Below are 16,257 nucleotides of genomic sequence, written 5' to 3'. Positions count from 1 at the left end.
GGAACACGCGATCAAAAAGACGAATATAAATAAAAATGGTACCGCTGAAAACGTCATCTCATCCCGCAAAAAACAAGCCACCATACAGCTCCATCATCCGAAAAATCAAGAAGTTAGAGCTCTCAGAATAAAGCGATGCAAAAAAATAATTTTTTCGATAAAATAGCTTTTACTGTGTAAAAGCGCCAAAACATAGAAAAAACTATATAAATGTGGTACCGCTGTAAACGTACTGACCTGAAAAATAAAGCTGCCTTATCAATTTTACCACACCCGGAGCAGAATAAAAAAATGTAAAAACACAATTTGCTGAATTGTTGGTTTTTGTTTATTCTGCCTCCCAAAAATAGGAATAGAAAGCTATCAAAAAATGTCACGTGCCTGAAAATGGCACCAATAACAACGTCAACTCATCCCGCAAAAAACAAGCCGTCACATGACTCTGTCGGCCAAAATATGGCGATGCAAAAACTAGATTTTACAAAATATGTGTCTTTTAGTGTGTGACAGCTGTCAATCATAAAAACCCGATATGATTCTGGTATCGCTGTAATTGCACTGACCCGAAGAATAAAGTAATCTCATCACTTATACCGCATGAGGAACGGCGTAAAAAATAAACGCTAGGGCTGGGGTTGTTTTTTTTTCCAATGTAAAAAAAAAAAAAAAAAAAAAGACGATATGGCGACTAGTGTTGAGCGCAAGTGCTCGCTACTTGAGTTTGCATCGGGTGCTCGGGTATGCACTGAGTATCGCGGGTGCTCGAGTCTCCGCCCCATATGCTTCGCGCCCAAAAAAACCTCGCGGGGATTGCCTGCCATGCACGAGCGATCCCCGCATGTTTTTTTGGGGGTGTCTAATAACCGTGAAACATGCGGGCGGGGACTCGAGCACCGGTGATACATAGTGCATACCTGAGTACCCGATGCAAACTCAAGTAGCGAGCACTTGCGCTCAAGAGTAATAACATTAGGTCATCATATTGAATAAGTTGTCATCAAATTCTGTGTCGTACCTCTGGGTTCAAAATGTTCACTATACACCTTAATAAAATCCTTGAGGGGTATAGTTTCCAAAATGGGGTCACTTGTGGGGGAGCTCCACTGTTTAGGCACATCAGGGGCTCTCCAAACGCAACATGGTGTCCGCTAACAATTTGAGCCGATTTTCCATTCAATTTGTTAGCGGACACCATGTTGCGTTTGGAGAGCCCCTGATGTGCCTAAACAGTGGAGCTCCCCCACAAGTGACCCCATTTTGGAAACTAGACCCCCCAAGGCACCTATCTAGATGCATAGTGAGCACTTGGAACCCTCAGGTGCTTCAAAAATTGATTTGTAAAAATGAAAGTGGAAAAAAAAATACTTTTTCATTTTTACGAATCAATTTGTGAAGCACCTAGGGGTTCCAAGCTCTCACTATGCATCTAGATAGGTGCCTTGGGGGTCTAGTTTCCAAAATGGGGTCACTTGTGGGGGGTTTCCACTGTTTAGGCACATCAGGGGCTCTCCAAACGCAACATGGCATCCGCTAATTATTCAAGCAAATTTTACATTCAAAAAGTCAAATGACGCTCCTTCCCTTCCGAGCCCTGCCATGAGCCCAAACCGTGGTTTTTCCTCACATATGGGGTATCTGCGTGCCCAGTGGAAATTGCACAACAAATTTTGGGGTCCATTTTTTCCTGTTACCCCTGCGAAAATAAAAAATATTGGGTCTAAAGTAACATTTTTGTGAAAAAAGTTAAATGTTCATTTTTTTCTTCCACATTCCAAAAATTCCTGTGAAGCACCTGAAGGGTTAATAAACTTCTTGAATGTGGTTTTGAGCACCTTGAGGGGTGCAGTTTTTAGAATGGTGTCACTTTTGGGTATTTTCTGTCATAAAGACCTCTCAAAGTGACTTCAAATGTGATGTGGTCCCTAAAAAAAATGGTTTTGTAAATTTTGTTGGAAAAATGAGAAATAGCTGGTCAACTTTTAACCCTTATAGCTCCCTAACAAAAAAAAATTTTGGTTCCAAAATTGTGCTGATGTAAAGTAGACATGTGGGAAATGTTATTTATTAACTCTTGTATGACATATCTCTCTGATTTAAGGGCATAAAAATTCAAATTTTGAAAATTGCAAAATTTTCAAAATGGTCACCAAATTTCCATTTTTTTCACAAATAAATGCAAGTGATATCGAAGAAATTTTATCACAATCATGAAGTACAATATGTCACGAAAAAAACAATCTCAGAATCAGGGGGATCCGTTGCAGTGTTCCAGAGTAATTATCTCAAAGTGACAGTGGTCAGAATTGTAAAAATTGGCCTGGTCATTAACGTGCAAAACACCTTGGGTTGTAAAGGGGTTAAAGAATCACTTTGCCACTGCACCTATACTCAGTCAATCCGATGTTTCTCAACCCTTTATTGTGGAGGTCGATGCTTCGGATGTCAGGGCTGTGTTGTCTCAGGGTTCGTCCCCTGGTAAATGGCGTCCATGCGCCTTTTCTAAAAAATAGTCTTCGGCTGAGAGAAATTATGACGTGGGTAATAGGGAACTTTTGGCGATCAAATTGGCGTTCGAGGAATGGCCACACTGGTTGGAGGGGGCTGTCCATCCTATTACTGACCATAAGAATCTGTCATATCTCCAGTCAGCTAAACCTCTCAACCCTAGGCAAGCCAGATGGTTCCTGTTTTTTTTTTTTTTTTGTTTTTTTTTTTTAACTAGGTTCAATTTTGTTGTCACTTTTCGTCCAGGGGTCAAAAATGTCAAGGCTAATGCTTTGTCCCGGAGATACCCTGGTAGTGGTGACCATGAGAACCCTGCCCCGATATTACAGAAAGGGGTAGTTTTCTCTGCTCTTTTTCCTGAACTGGACGGGGAGGTGCTGGAAGCTCAGGGGGACACCCCAGCCTCCTGCCCTTAAGGAAAGTTATTTGTACCACCTGATCTGCGCCGTAAAGTAATCAAGGAACATCATAACTCTGTGCTTGCTGTGCATCCAGGTGGTAAGGCAACCGCGGACCTACTCTCTCGTCGTTTTTGGTGGCTGGGGTTGCATCGGGATGTAATTGAACACGTAGCTGCTTGTAGTATTTGCGCATGTTCTAAGGTTTCCGTCCGTCTGGTACTCTTCTTCCGCTACCAATCCCTAGCAGGCCATGGACACACTTGTCCACTGATTTTATTACTGACCTACCGGTTTCTGCAGGCAAAACAGTGGTTTTGGCAGTAGTAGATAGGTTCAGTAAAATGGTTCACTTCATCGCTTTACCTGCATTTCCCAATGCTAAGACACTTGCCCAGGTGTTCATAAATGAGATTGTGAAGCTTCATGGGGTTCCCTCCAATGTGGTGTCTGATTGGGGGACCCAGTTTGTTTCCAAGTTCTGGAGGGCATTCTGTTCTCAACTGAGGGTGCAGCTGTCCTTTTCCTCTGCCTTCCACCCTCAGTCAAATGGTCAGACCAAGCGTGTCAATCAGAACTTTGAGACATACCTCAGGTGTTTCGTCTCCAAAAATCAGGAGGATTGGGCATCCTACTTACCACTGGCAGAATTTGCCACCAATAATCATAGTCAAGAATCCACTGGCAGGTCATCGTTCTTTCATGCATATGGTTATCATCCACAGTTTGGTATCTTCAGTGGGGGGTGGAGCTTCAGGTGTTCCTGAGGAGGAACGGTTTGCTTCGTCGCTCTCATCGATATGGAAGGGTGTTCTGGGTAATTTAAAGATCATGGGTGACGGGTATAAACGTATGGCTGACAGAAAATGCTTGCCAGGTCCGGACCGGAATGTGAATGACTGTGTGGTTGTCGACCAGGAATATAAGATTGAAAGTTCCTTCTTGGAAGCTGGGACCTAGATTTATTGGTCCCTACAAAATAACCGCCGTCATTAACCCAGCAGCGTTTCGTCTTGAACTTCCTTGGGCCCTTAAGGTCCATAATGTGTTTCATAGGTCCTTGCTCAATAGGTACATAGAACCTCTTGAGCCCTCACCTCTACCACCGCCCCCAGTAATGGTTGATGGTAATTTGAGTTCGAGGATAGTAGATTCTAGTTTCCAACATCGTTCTCTGCAATACTTGGTGCACTGGAAAGGCTAAAGTTCCGGAGGAGAGGATGTGGGTTTCAGTGTCAGAGGTGAACACTCCCAGATTGGTTCGCTCTTTTCACACCTCTTTTCCTGAGAAACCCAGTCCTGACTATCAGGAGGCCACTCGTGATAGGGTTAGGTTTATAAAAATTCATCTTCATCTTCATCTTCATCTTCATCTTCATCATCATCATCTTTTACTTCCCAAAAACTTGTTTGGAGATCTCCTTGTTCTTCATGGTGTTTGGTTAGTGGTGTCTTTTGATTGTGTTTGTGCCTCTGTGGCCTTTCAGAAAAGGTGTGTATATACTGATAAACCATGTGACACTTGGATTGCACACAGGTAGGCTTCCTTTTACTAAGAATATGACTTATGAAGGTAATTGCTTGCACCAGAAATGTAAGTACCAGGGCTGGCCTCTGCTTTTCCTGGTTGCCGCATTCTTTCCTTAAAAAGCGCACTTAGGGCTCTTTCACACGTCTGTCTCCAGTAGTGTAGAAACTGACACACGCAGACCCATTCAAATCTATGGGTCTGCGCACATGTCAGTGTGTTTCCACGGACGTTGTGTCCGTGTGATCCACATGCTGACATGTCCGTTTTTTACAGATGCACGCTACGCAAAAGTGTCTCACGCAGAACACACAGACGGATGACTTTGAATACTAAAGACCTGTTCTATTTGGTCTGTCTCCGGAATAATGTGAATAAAGACAATTGATGTCGCTTTCTGGCGCACAGGAAACCAAACTGATGTTCCTCATTTTATATAAATTACATTGGCGTATATGTTAAAATAGTACGTTACAAGCTACGACTAATCCGTAAAAAACAAAATTAATGCTTAAAGAAACAAAAAGCAAAATCTTTCAGCATGGAGGTTTGCGTAGAAAAATGCGTGTAGAGTTAGAGCAAATCAGTTAGCAGAACCCGATACAGCAGCTACCTCCGTAATCTGTGGACGTTGGACAAGAGCCCTGAAAACCATCTTACACCATTGTAACTGTCTCTCCTTTTGATTATCTGGCATGGCGAGACGCACATGTGACATCACGCCAGGCAGGCTAATCATAATGAAGATCTACGGATGCCATCAGGTAAGAGGTGGCGATTCTCCAGAAGCCATAAATTACTGACCTGGCTGCTGTACTGGGTCCTGCAAATCAATTCACACCATTTCTAGATGCATGGCATATGGTGATAAAAAGACAGAAGTGTTCTTTGTATATACAGAAAAAAACAATACCAACTCAATATGGATAGAACCCAAACTAAGCTGGATAAAAAAAAATTAAAAAAAAGCCGAGACCTAGGGTCCTTAGTATTGCCTTTACAGGGCTACAGCTCAGAACTTGCAAAGTACAAATTAATTGTTGCAAGGCAAATGCAGTGTAATATTTGGTGTTCGCCAGGTAACTTAAGAATCTTTCGCGAATTTATTTGGGTTAAAAGTAATGTCGCGTTTGAGGCAGTTAAAAGTCCAGGTAGATGGGCAGCAGTGGATATAGTATATTGCAGAGGAAAGATTGATGGGGGTCCCAGAGAAGATCTTATTGATAGGCAAAGCTCTCCGAGCTGAATTTACAGCAGGGATGGATGAGACACGGAAAATTCGGAGCCAGTTAGACCATTCCAGCAATGGATCTTTGCCACTTTATTTTATATATGTAAAAACATTGGTAACAAGTTCCAAGTAAATAGGAGCCGAGCTGCAGTATTTGGGAACATCTCCCACACTGTACAGAGCTGGAACAGCACAGGTCCATACAAACTGTATAGACCCAGCCACCACCAGAGATGATCAGTGGTGGTTACCCACTTTAAAACTAAAATGAGATTGGTGGGGTTCTCTCACTACTGCAAGTACATATGCCATCACTAGATTATCGGGCTGCCAGGACTCGAATCAGTCCTCAAAAGTTTTCCCTGCAAAAGTGTTTTTTTTTTTTAGCCACCTGCTGTACATGGATAAAGCCGGTCTTGAGACTATTTGGGGTTCGTCACCAGATCCAAAATTATCTTGAGGTTATGGTACATCTTAGCATACATATATACGTTTTGCCACACACTGATTGACATACTCCTTTACTGACCATATTTATTTTTTTCTGTAATCCAAAAGTTCACCTTAATTTGCCTCTCTATTTTTATAGAGCATTGCAAAAAAAAAAAAAAAGTTTCAGAAAAAAACAAATAAAATCTGGAGTTGTACCAAGCAAGTCTCTGCAGAAGACAATTACCTGCATGACATTCAGACTGAAAACAAAGAATCGAAGCACAAAGCATCTGAACTAGTGGGGGAGATTATGAAGCGATCAATAATTAAAAAATGACTGATTATGACAGCTGTGAGGAGAGACCACAGAAGGTGAACATTATATAGTTTACGTACCGCTAGAGAGGTGGTACTTGGCATTCGACTGCTTGCAAATCCCTCAGAGCTGGGACCAGGGCTCCGTGAATCAGGAGTATTATGTACCATGAGCGCCCTCTGCAGGGCTCTCTTGGGAGTTTTTGAGAAAGAAAATGCTCTTGTAACCTAAAAATCAGATACAGGAAAAAAATTGCAAAACAATGAAACGAAAACATCTTTAGATAGAATTATATAAAGACCTAAGTGGACAATAAAGATAAAGGCTTTACATAAATGCCATTTATATTTTAGGCTAAACTTTTCAAAAGGTCCAACCACCCCCATCCAAAAAAATGAAAATCAAGAACATGAAAAGTCTATTTTATAGAGAAGCGGCCAATGACATACTTTCTTTGAAGTTTTCTTTATTGCTCTCGATGCTCTGCTCAGTGTACTATCCACATCCTTTGTGTTTACTTCTAATGAATCGGGATCAGTTGTATAAATCAAATTTTCCTTTAATTAAAAAAAAATGGTCATGCAAATACAGAAATTTTTTTTCCTATGGAGGCTGGAAAAACATTGTTGAAACAAAGGTCAACTTTGCAAGAACAACTGATAAAAGATCAGAGAACGACAGATACAAATGTAGTCCTCAAATCTACACTGCCATCAAGTGGAATTCTAGAAAACTGCCAAATATCCGCACATCCAGGATCCACATATTAATACGGAGGACTACATTGTAAGCATCAATATGGTAGAACTGCATTTTAATCTATTAAAAAGTCCCACATGAGCTTATGTTCACGAGGCAATTGAGTATACACATGAAATTAACCCCTTTATTGCTTCAGGATGTACGATAACATCATGGAGCCCATCAGGGTGTGTGGAGCGGACTATGTGGCCAAACTCATTCCACACAGGCCAGGTGCCGACTACATTACATAGCAGCAGTGCTACCGCTGATTGCTGCCGTTAACCTCATAAATGCCTGTCAAGCACAGACAGCAGAATTTAAGCTGTGCAATCTGGCCGTGCCTGTGGGGTGATTGCAGGGTGCTGATGGATTGGTATGACAGCCTGGGTCCTGCTGAAGCCCCCCATTTGAGTCAAGTTATTTCTTCTGTGATAGCCAGCCACAAGCTGGGCATCACAGGAGACCCTGATATTTGTACATCGCAGGTTCAAGTCTAAACCTAGTAGCTTTAGATCTAGAAGGTACTCTTAGCTGTGCAATCATGGCACAGTATATAGAAAAACATTTCACTTTTTTACAGTGAAATGTTGTGGTTTTAATAGGTAAAAAACAAATCTCAAAGTTGTCTTTTTCCTGGGAGTTATTTGGAGCTGCAGTGTGACAAATTTCCATCACAGTTATTGATGATGATTAGACAGCGGCTGTCACAAGGATCATGTAAAAAGCAGCTCAACTTCCTAATTAGACGTCTAATCTATTTGCTTATGAGAATGTGCAGGGGAGGATAAAGAGAGATAGTACGGTCTGTAGCTGCGAGGATGCATCATGCGAATTATTATAAGCCTCAAAAAGGAGAAGAAAGCAAAGTTAAATCTGAAACTCAAGATGGAGACTGAAGGGAAGAATTCAGGAGGGTGGACTGCATGTATACGACACAGAAGTGAAGCGTGTGATAAACAGTGATGAAAAAACCCTTTTGTGTTTTGTATACGATCTTTTCTATATGTCCTGCTGTTACTAGCTCTCGTCCATGTTGCTTTTTGTCTAATCTTTGCCGTTTTCATCCTAGTTTACAGCACACAGATAAAATCTTTGCATTTCCAGCAGGATCAGAAAACAGTTTTTACATTTCATGAGCTGTACAAACACTTCAAGCTGGCGTTCAGCAGAAATGCAGACTTTGCTGAATGCTGCTGCCCCTCTGGCATAGACTGTTCCTTCCCTAGGTTTGTCAACTATGTACATTCAAAATGACTTACTGCCGGCCACCACACATCGCTCATGTCACTGCGGGTCATACGGCAGACTGAAAACGGATTGCAGTTTCTGTACTAGCTTCTATTCAATACAGTCTGCTTCAGAGATAGAACTTCCGTGCAGTTAAAGGCCTTTGAATTGTACAAAGTTGGAAAAATGAGCTTTTGTTTTCCTTCAGTATGAAACATTGTGATCTGAAACTTGAAATTAGACAAGTGGTATTTAAAAAATAAATAAAAGATATACATTAAAAAGGAAGGATAAATGGCGGAAAAAACTCCATATTTACAGCGCTCCATGGTTCTTTGAATACAGGTTCACTGTCCTAGTGATGGGGAGAAAACTACTTACAGCATCTGCTTTACAAATCGTGTTGGCTATGTGCCGGCATAACATCTTCAGCCAATCGGCCTTCAGAGGCTCCTCCGTTGTCAACTGGAAGCTAAGTAACTGGTTTGTCTGTTCTGTCGGAGGTCGCACTACCAATGCAAATGCATTATGACATTCTGCAGATCCAAATGAAAACATTAGTCACTTATGTACCGATGTCACACATGGTTGTTCAAAAATAAACAATGTTTTTGGTCTGTACGTGACTCTGTATTTAGTATCATAAGAAGGATGTAAAACCCAGACAAGCAATTTACAGCTTATTAATGAGATTCTGCTTGGGGTGCAGAAGGACACTGTAGCTTAGCATGGCACAGCGGACATCACGGAGCACTCGGGCATGAACAATTCTGCACTGTCTGGAAATTAATATTTTTATATTTAGAAGGCACTCTTAACTGTGTAACCATGGCGCAGTATATAATTACATAGCTAGGAATATTACGCTTACTCTGGGCCATGCTGGTAATTCACTGCAGCTTTTATATTGGCAGATGGGCACACTATACTGGCATGCTGTGCCCAGAGAAAGAGGTTTTACTAACGAAGCACACAGTTATAGCTAGTGATACAATTAGGAACTTCATATAGCTACATAGTATACACATGCATGTACAGTTGTGGCAAAATTTATTTTATTTATTTTTTTTTTTTTACATGGACACAATTTCAGTTTAGTTTGTTGCTTCAATGTTTTTAGATAGTTTAGATCTTTGGTTAGCAAAGTACAAGTTTATACAAAGACTTGATATTTACAGTGATTACCATTATTTTTCATGACTTCAGCAATTCTCCCCGACATGCTGGATATCAGCTACTGGCTCAGATCCTGACTGATGGCAGCACATTCTTCCCGAATTGGCGTTTCGAGTTTATCACAATCTCTGCTTTTATTTGTTCATGTGCTTTGTGATAATTGACCACAGGGTCTCAATGGGGTCAAGATCTAGGGTGTTCTCAGGCCATGGACCCAAAATTTCAATGTTTTGTTCACTGATCCACTTAGCTAACAGTTTTGCATTGTGACATGGTGCTCCATCATGCTGGAAATAACATTGTTCATTAAACTACTCGTGAATTGTTAAATTTTTTTTTTTAAAAATTAAAAAATTAAACTTTTTTCTTTTTGGGAGAATACCTACGTTACTAGAGGCTGCAGCTGCCTCTAATGTCACGCCACAAGCCCACACGATACTGGGCTGTGACATGCGGCAAAACTACACCCACAGCCCAGTCACTCAGGGAGACTAGGTCCCGCCTCGGTGATGCCGGGTCAGCTTCTAATTCCAGAGGTGGATGTGACAGGCAGCTGAGGGTCACTTGCTGTGGATGAGCAGGCAGCGATAGCGCCGCTCACAGGCACATTTGGAAAAGCAAGGCATTTGAAGAAAGACTCATTTCCAAGGTATAAATCGATCTGCCCACTAAACATTCTAGTGGACAACCTCTTTAATAAAGTTAAAAATGTAGCAATAAAAAAAGGATCGCCAACCAGGCGTAGAACGGGTTCAATAGCTAATTTTACACACACACTATATTATACGATTGATAGATAGACCTAATTTGGTAGGCTATGGTAACATTGTTGGTTTCTATTTTGCCACTCTTATTGCAACAGAGGGCCAGTCTGTTGTATTTCAAGAACTGTATAATGGTTTAGTATACAATTTTACCAATTTAACATAAAAATATCACATACCTTCAGTTTCCCGGATATCAAGAACCTTCTTTATTTGAGACAAAGGCATCAGGCTAATATGCTTAAGAGATGCAGGGGGTCTTGTGTGACCATGAGGACTCTTGAAAGTTCCAATAACTTTATGCCGCTTTCTTGCAATCTGAAAGTACAAATACGAGTTCAATGCATATAGAGAAAATATGTCATAGCACACAGGGATGTGTTTAGTCATACCTTACACTTATATCCATGCAAAAAAAATAGAAATAAATAAATCCAAAATGTACAAAGTACAAAAGAGGATGTGAGCGGCCAACCGCTATTCTCAACTCCTCTTAATTATACATCTGAAGGCGGGAACTGTGACATTAGGTGTATGGCTTCAGGAAAGTGCCGACACCACTGGAATGGGGCCGGCACAGGAGGAGAGTATAAAGTGTCCTCATTAGTGTTGAGCGAGGATGTTCTGTTAACCCTTTCACCGAGTATGCTCGGGCCGAGCACAGAGTAGTTACAGCTGCTTGGTGTTATGTTTAAATCACTCCCGTGTGCATGATGTGCGACTGTTTGACAGCTTTATTACATGTGAGAAATGCAAAAGAAACAATCATTCCTCACATGTAATAAAGCTGTCAAACAGTCGCAAATCATGCACACGGGAGTGATTTAAACATAACACCAAGCAGCTGTAACTACTCGGTGCTCGCCTGAGCATACTCGGCGAAAGGGTTAACAAAACATACTCGCTCAACACTAGTCTTTATGTTAATGGAGGGAAATAGATTAAGAAGGGGTTGTCCTAGTAGTGGACAACCACTAACTTGTCTTAGAGCGAGTTTGACAGCACAAAATGAATATTCAAACCAAGTCCCGCCGGTTGGTGCTTCACATGGGGGCGAGTAGTCATTTAAAGGGTATCCCCATTTGAGCCTTTTTAGCCAATATGGGCAAACAGATTGTATAAAGCTGAAAACTAGTCATACCTGTATGCCTCCTTAATGCTTTGTTCATTAAAATTTCGGTTCCAGTGTTCTCCAGCGCTCTGAAAAGTTGTACACCCGACATGCAACTTTTCAGAGCGCCGGAGAACACAGACCGGAAGCGACAGTGACTTTCCAGCGCCTGCACACAAGAAAATTGAAGTCAGTGCCCTGAGAAGGGCAGAACAGTGCACAGAAGAGACAGGCTGAGAGCACAAGCACGAGATTTCCGACCACGCACTTGACATCAAAGACAAGCAGGGAAGAGTGGAGAGGAGAAATCTAGTATGAGAGAGGAGGCAGTCTTATCTTCCAGGCAGCATACGCCCCATGGCATGGAAGATAAAAAAAATGTATCTTTTTTCGTTTGTAATGAACAAGGCATCATCAAGGAGGCATACAGGTATGACTAGTTTCAGCTTTATACAACTGGTATGCTCATATTAGCTAAAAACGCTCAACTGGGGGTGGCCGATACCCTTTAAATACACCTTCCCACCAGTTTGTTTTCCCTTCATCTCCATCCCTCCTCATCTTTGATTCACAGCTCTGGCTACATACAGCCAGAGGAGGGTAAAGATGGCTGGAAACCAAGCAAGTGGGAAGGTGTATATAAATGTTTGGCCCCACCATGAAGCACCGAGCACCTGTACTTAGTTTGACATTCTGTGCTGAGAATCCCTTTAAGCATGTGAAATGCATGCTTGATGGGGTTGAGATCTGGTTATTGTAATATTCCGCAATGGCTGAGCCACTTATTTGTCTTCAAAAAAAAAATAAAAAATCCAGGGTTGCTTTTGGCAGTATACACCTAAATTAAATGGGAATGGTTGGTGATAACTTTCTGTTTGTGGTACATTAGTATATGGGAGGGGAAAAACTTTTCCAGATGGGCGGTGATGTGGCAGCCATTTTGGATCCAACTATTTTTTTCAATGGGAAGAGGGTCATGTGACAACAAACTTATTGAGAATTTCGTAAGAAAAACAATGGTGTGCTTGGTTTTAAAGTAACTTTCTTTCATGAGTTTTTTTACAAGTTTATGACCACTTATAAAATGTGTTCAAAGTGCTGCCATTGTGTTGAATTGTCAATGCAACCCTCTTCTCCCACTCTTGACACACTGATAGCAACACCGCAGAAGAAATGCTAGCACAGGCTTCCAGTATCCGTTGTTTCAGATGCTGCACATCTCGTATCTTGATGGTATGGTGTGGTATATGGGGGTACAAAGATAGTGGGGCCATTCTTCATCAATGGAAACCTCAATGCCACTGGAAAACTCATGAAAAAATAAAGTTAGGTTAAAACCAAGCACATCATTGTTTTTCTTATGAAATTCTCAATAAGTTTGATGTGTCACATGACCCTCTTCCCATTGAAAAAAATAAAGTTGGATCCAAAATGGCCGCCACGGTCATCACCCATCTGGAAAAGTTTTCCTCCTCCCATATACTAATGTGCCACAAACAGGAAGTTGATATGACCAACCATTCCCATGTAATTTAGGTGTATCCATATAAATGGCCCACCCTTTATAGTGTGAAGTATCATCCAATCAACCTTGCTGCAGTATCGCCCTGTACACTTCAGAATTCATCCGTCTACTTCTGTCATGTCATCAATAAACACTAGTGACCCGAGCTATTGGAAGCCATGAATGTCCATGACACTGCCTGCACCATATGTTACAGAAGATATGATGTGCTTTGAATCAGGAGCTGTTCCAAGCCTTATCCATACTTTCTTCTTCCCATCATTCTCGTACAGGTTGATCTTCATTTCATTTGTCCAAAGATTGCTTTTCCAGAACTGGATTGGTTTCTTTAGATGTTTTGTGGCAAGGTCTAATCTTGTCTATTTTTAAGGCTGATTAATAGTTTGCACCTTGTGGTGAACCCTCTGTAATGCGCTCATGAAGTCTTCTCTTTATGGTAGACTTAGATACTGAAACACCGACTTCCTGGAGAGTGTTCTACAGTTGGGTGGATGTCGTGAAGGGGTTTTTCTTCACTATGGAAAGTATGCGATCATCCACCATTGTTGTCTTCTGTGGATGTCCAGGCTATTTTTTTTTTTTTTTTTTTTTTTTTTTTTTTTTTTTTTTTTTTGAGTTCCCAAGCTCACCGATGCATTTTTTTTTTCCAAAATGCACCAAACTGTTGATTTGGCAGCCCCTAACCTTTCTGCTGCTCTCTGATGGATTTCTTTTTCTTTCCCTCATCCCAATGGTCTGTTTCTCTTCCATTCAGAGCTCCTTTGACCACATGCTGTAGCTTGTGGGCTCACAGCAACAGCTTCCAAATGCAAATGCCACACCTGGAATCCGCTCCAAACCTTTCACTTAATTGATGATGGATTAACAAGGGAATGGCCCATTAAAGAGCTTTTGAGATAATTGTCCAATTACTTTTGGACTCTTAAAAAAAAAAGAGGCAGCTACATATTGAAGAGCAGTAAGTCCTAAACCCTTACTCTAATTATATGAATACCCTCAAATTAAAGACGAGAGACTGCACTTTAAGCCCATATTGATTATATAATTGTATCTTGAATAAGTTTTGGTAACCAGATAAAATGCCAAAACTTGTGTCACTGTCCAGATATTTCTGGACCTAACTGTATATCAGCTACTGAAAAACTCAACTCTTTGGATACACACAGATCTAGTAGCCAGCCTACATTACTGGGAGAGACTCCAACAACTTGCAAATCTAAAGCAATTGATCAGGTTACACATCAGTGGGTATGAAAACAGATGGAGAAATGGAAACTGCAGACTGAAACTTAGTGTTAATTAACTAAAGGCAAAAATAATTTTTCCATGCCAAAAAGATTTTTGATATGTTCACTAGTTGCCTGCTCCTAGCCTAATGGATATGATCAAGTTCATGCAAGAAAAAATAACATCAGAGACACACAGTCGAATGTAAGCTCTCCTTGATCAGCTATGGCACAGCTCCAAGTGTCTTTATTCAACCTGAACATAGACTTAAATAAACTCTGTAAAGGGGCTCAGTTAGCCCTAGAATGGGAGTAACCAGATGTATTCAATGGTTAATGGAATGGGCAAGTCCATGGGTGGATCCATGAGGTCATCAGGGGGCGTGGTCTCGATCGGATGTCTCCAAGCGACGTGTTGCTCTGTGATCGGTTAGTCCTTCTATAGAATTCAGCTTCCTCCCGGAACTTCCTTGTAAGACAGGGTGTAGTCATAAATAAAGTCTCCACCTTTTCCACATGTACAACAGGATGTAGTCATAGGTCCAGTCACCATCTTAGGAGATTTAGATAATGTTTGGATTTTGGTTGTTGCAAAGCTACAACTGGGGTCCCTGGAAGCATATCAAGAAGTCCATGAAAAACAGACAGCAGATGGATCACATCCAAGCGCTGTCCGATTTTTTTTCACAAAAGAATTCAAATTTTCATCCAATAATTCACATTATTCAATGGCATTTGGAATTATGCTTTATTTTCTTTGGTCCATGTGGTTTCTGTAAATGTCTGGAAAGGTTTATTTACTGCTATAGGAGTGTTTTCAAGGCATGCAGAGGCCATTGTGGAGCAGACCGTGGAAATGCAGCCGTTCTCCTGAACCAGGCATTTGTTTTGTTCCTGCGCCACTCCATTGTTAGACCATAGCCACTTCTTAGTGAATTTGGCATAGCTCTCAACTCTTCTCTAATGAATCGTGAAGACCACACCCAGGACTAGATTTACACATATCTATCTATTTTTTGGATTAAAAAAAAACAAACAAGAAGAATGGCAGCCTTTGCACAAGGTAAAAAAAAAACAAGTATGACAAGTGACATGTCCTCTAAACAAAAGCTCATTTTATGATGGCGAATACATTTTACAATTCCAGGCTAATTCCGCTTAGTGATCATGTTATGTAGTCGTCTGGCTCCAATATTCAGACATGCCAGCAGGTTTCACATGACCTGGCTCTTACAGCTCTGTATGCAATACAACTAGATCAACATTTAATTCAGCATTCTCACTATACCATTTATGACCAGTAATTTTACCATTTATTTCAGGACATATCTTGTATTTATTATTTTAATAAACAGTGTAACAAATAAATGAATATTTAATTGTGAATACATAAATCTACAGATACTAGCCACTCGCATCTGAAATATCAGTTAACTTTCCTCGCAAAACACCTTTAACGGAAACAGACATTGATGGCGTATGGTAAGGGCTTTCTCAATGGTGAATTCAACCTGGTCTATAGTATAAACTGTAACTCAGGATCAGTCCGCTAAATAAATGTAAGTATATGTAATGGATGTAGTGACTCACATTTTATGTGAATCTGTATTCATAGTGTAAGATGTTGAAATATGAAGACATTTTAAAAACGAGAAAAAATGCAAAAGTAGAAAAAGATTAAAGGGTAATAATCGCAGTCATAAAGGGAACATATTTTTTTTACCGAAGCATAACACATTAAACAATTTCCACACATTTTCCTGCATTTTAACTTGATGCATTAAAAATTTTCTGACTCTCTCTTCTAGTAAGAATTTCCTACCAAATCTCCCTACATCTCTTCAGATGTTAACATTCAATATAGTCTTACCTCCAGGCAATCATTAAAGAGAAAGAGTGTGACTTGTTCTCCTCTGTCACAGAGATCTTCCCCGAGAGCTATCGTTTCCACTCTCTGTACCAGCATCCTATGGGAGGATAACAGATTTGCCTACGAAAAAAATTGCAGTTGACAAAGTTACATTCATTTAGGAAGAGTAAATGGTACAAACAAAAAACAAATGAGGCCTCACAT

General features: G+C 40.8%; 1 protein-coding gene across 6 annotated transcripts in view; it reads right to left on the bottom strand.

Moving 5' to 3' along the window:
- ECT2 (epithelial cell transforming 2) overlaps window positions 1-16,257 on the bottom strand; it is a 77,985-nt gene that overhangs the window by 8,722 nt on the left and 53,006 nt on the right. For all 6 annotated transcript variants that reach the window (XM_073674911.1, XM_073674909.1, XM_073674912.1 and 3 more), the window contains 5 exons: window positions 16,054-16,173; window positions 10,501-10,639; window positions 8,763-8,917; window positions 6,860-6,967; window positions 6,491-6,637 (listed from right to left, as the gene is read on the bottom strand). In XM_073674911.1, coding sequence (XP_073531012.1) covers window positions 6,491-6,637; window positions 6,860-6,967; window positions 8,763-8,917; window positions 10,501-10,639; window positions 16,054-16,173 — 669 coding nt within the window. The remainder of the gene's footprint in view (window positions 1-6,490; window positions 6,638-6,859; window positions 6,968-8,762; window positions 8,918-10,500; window positions 10,640-16,053; window positions 16,174-16,257) is intronic.

This window comes from Phyllobates terribilis, unplaced genomic scaffold, assembly GCF_046119375.1.
Source record: "Phyllobates terribilis strain yellow unplaced genomic scaffold, ASM4611937v1 Scaffold_3__8_contigs__length_932513732, whole genome shotgun sequence".
Taxonomy (NCBI): domain Eukaryota; kingdom Metazoa; phylum Chordata; class Amphibia; order Anura; family Dendrobatidae; genus Phyllobates; species Phyllobates terribilis.
The sequence above is the reverse complement of the archived record's forward strand: the minus strand, read 5'-3'. Positions and strand labels throughout refer to the sequence as shown.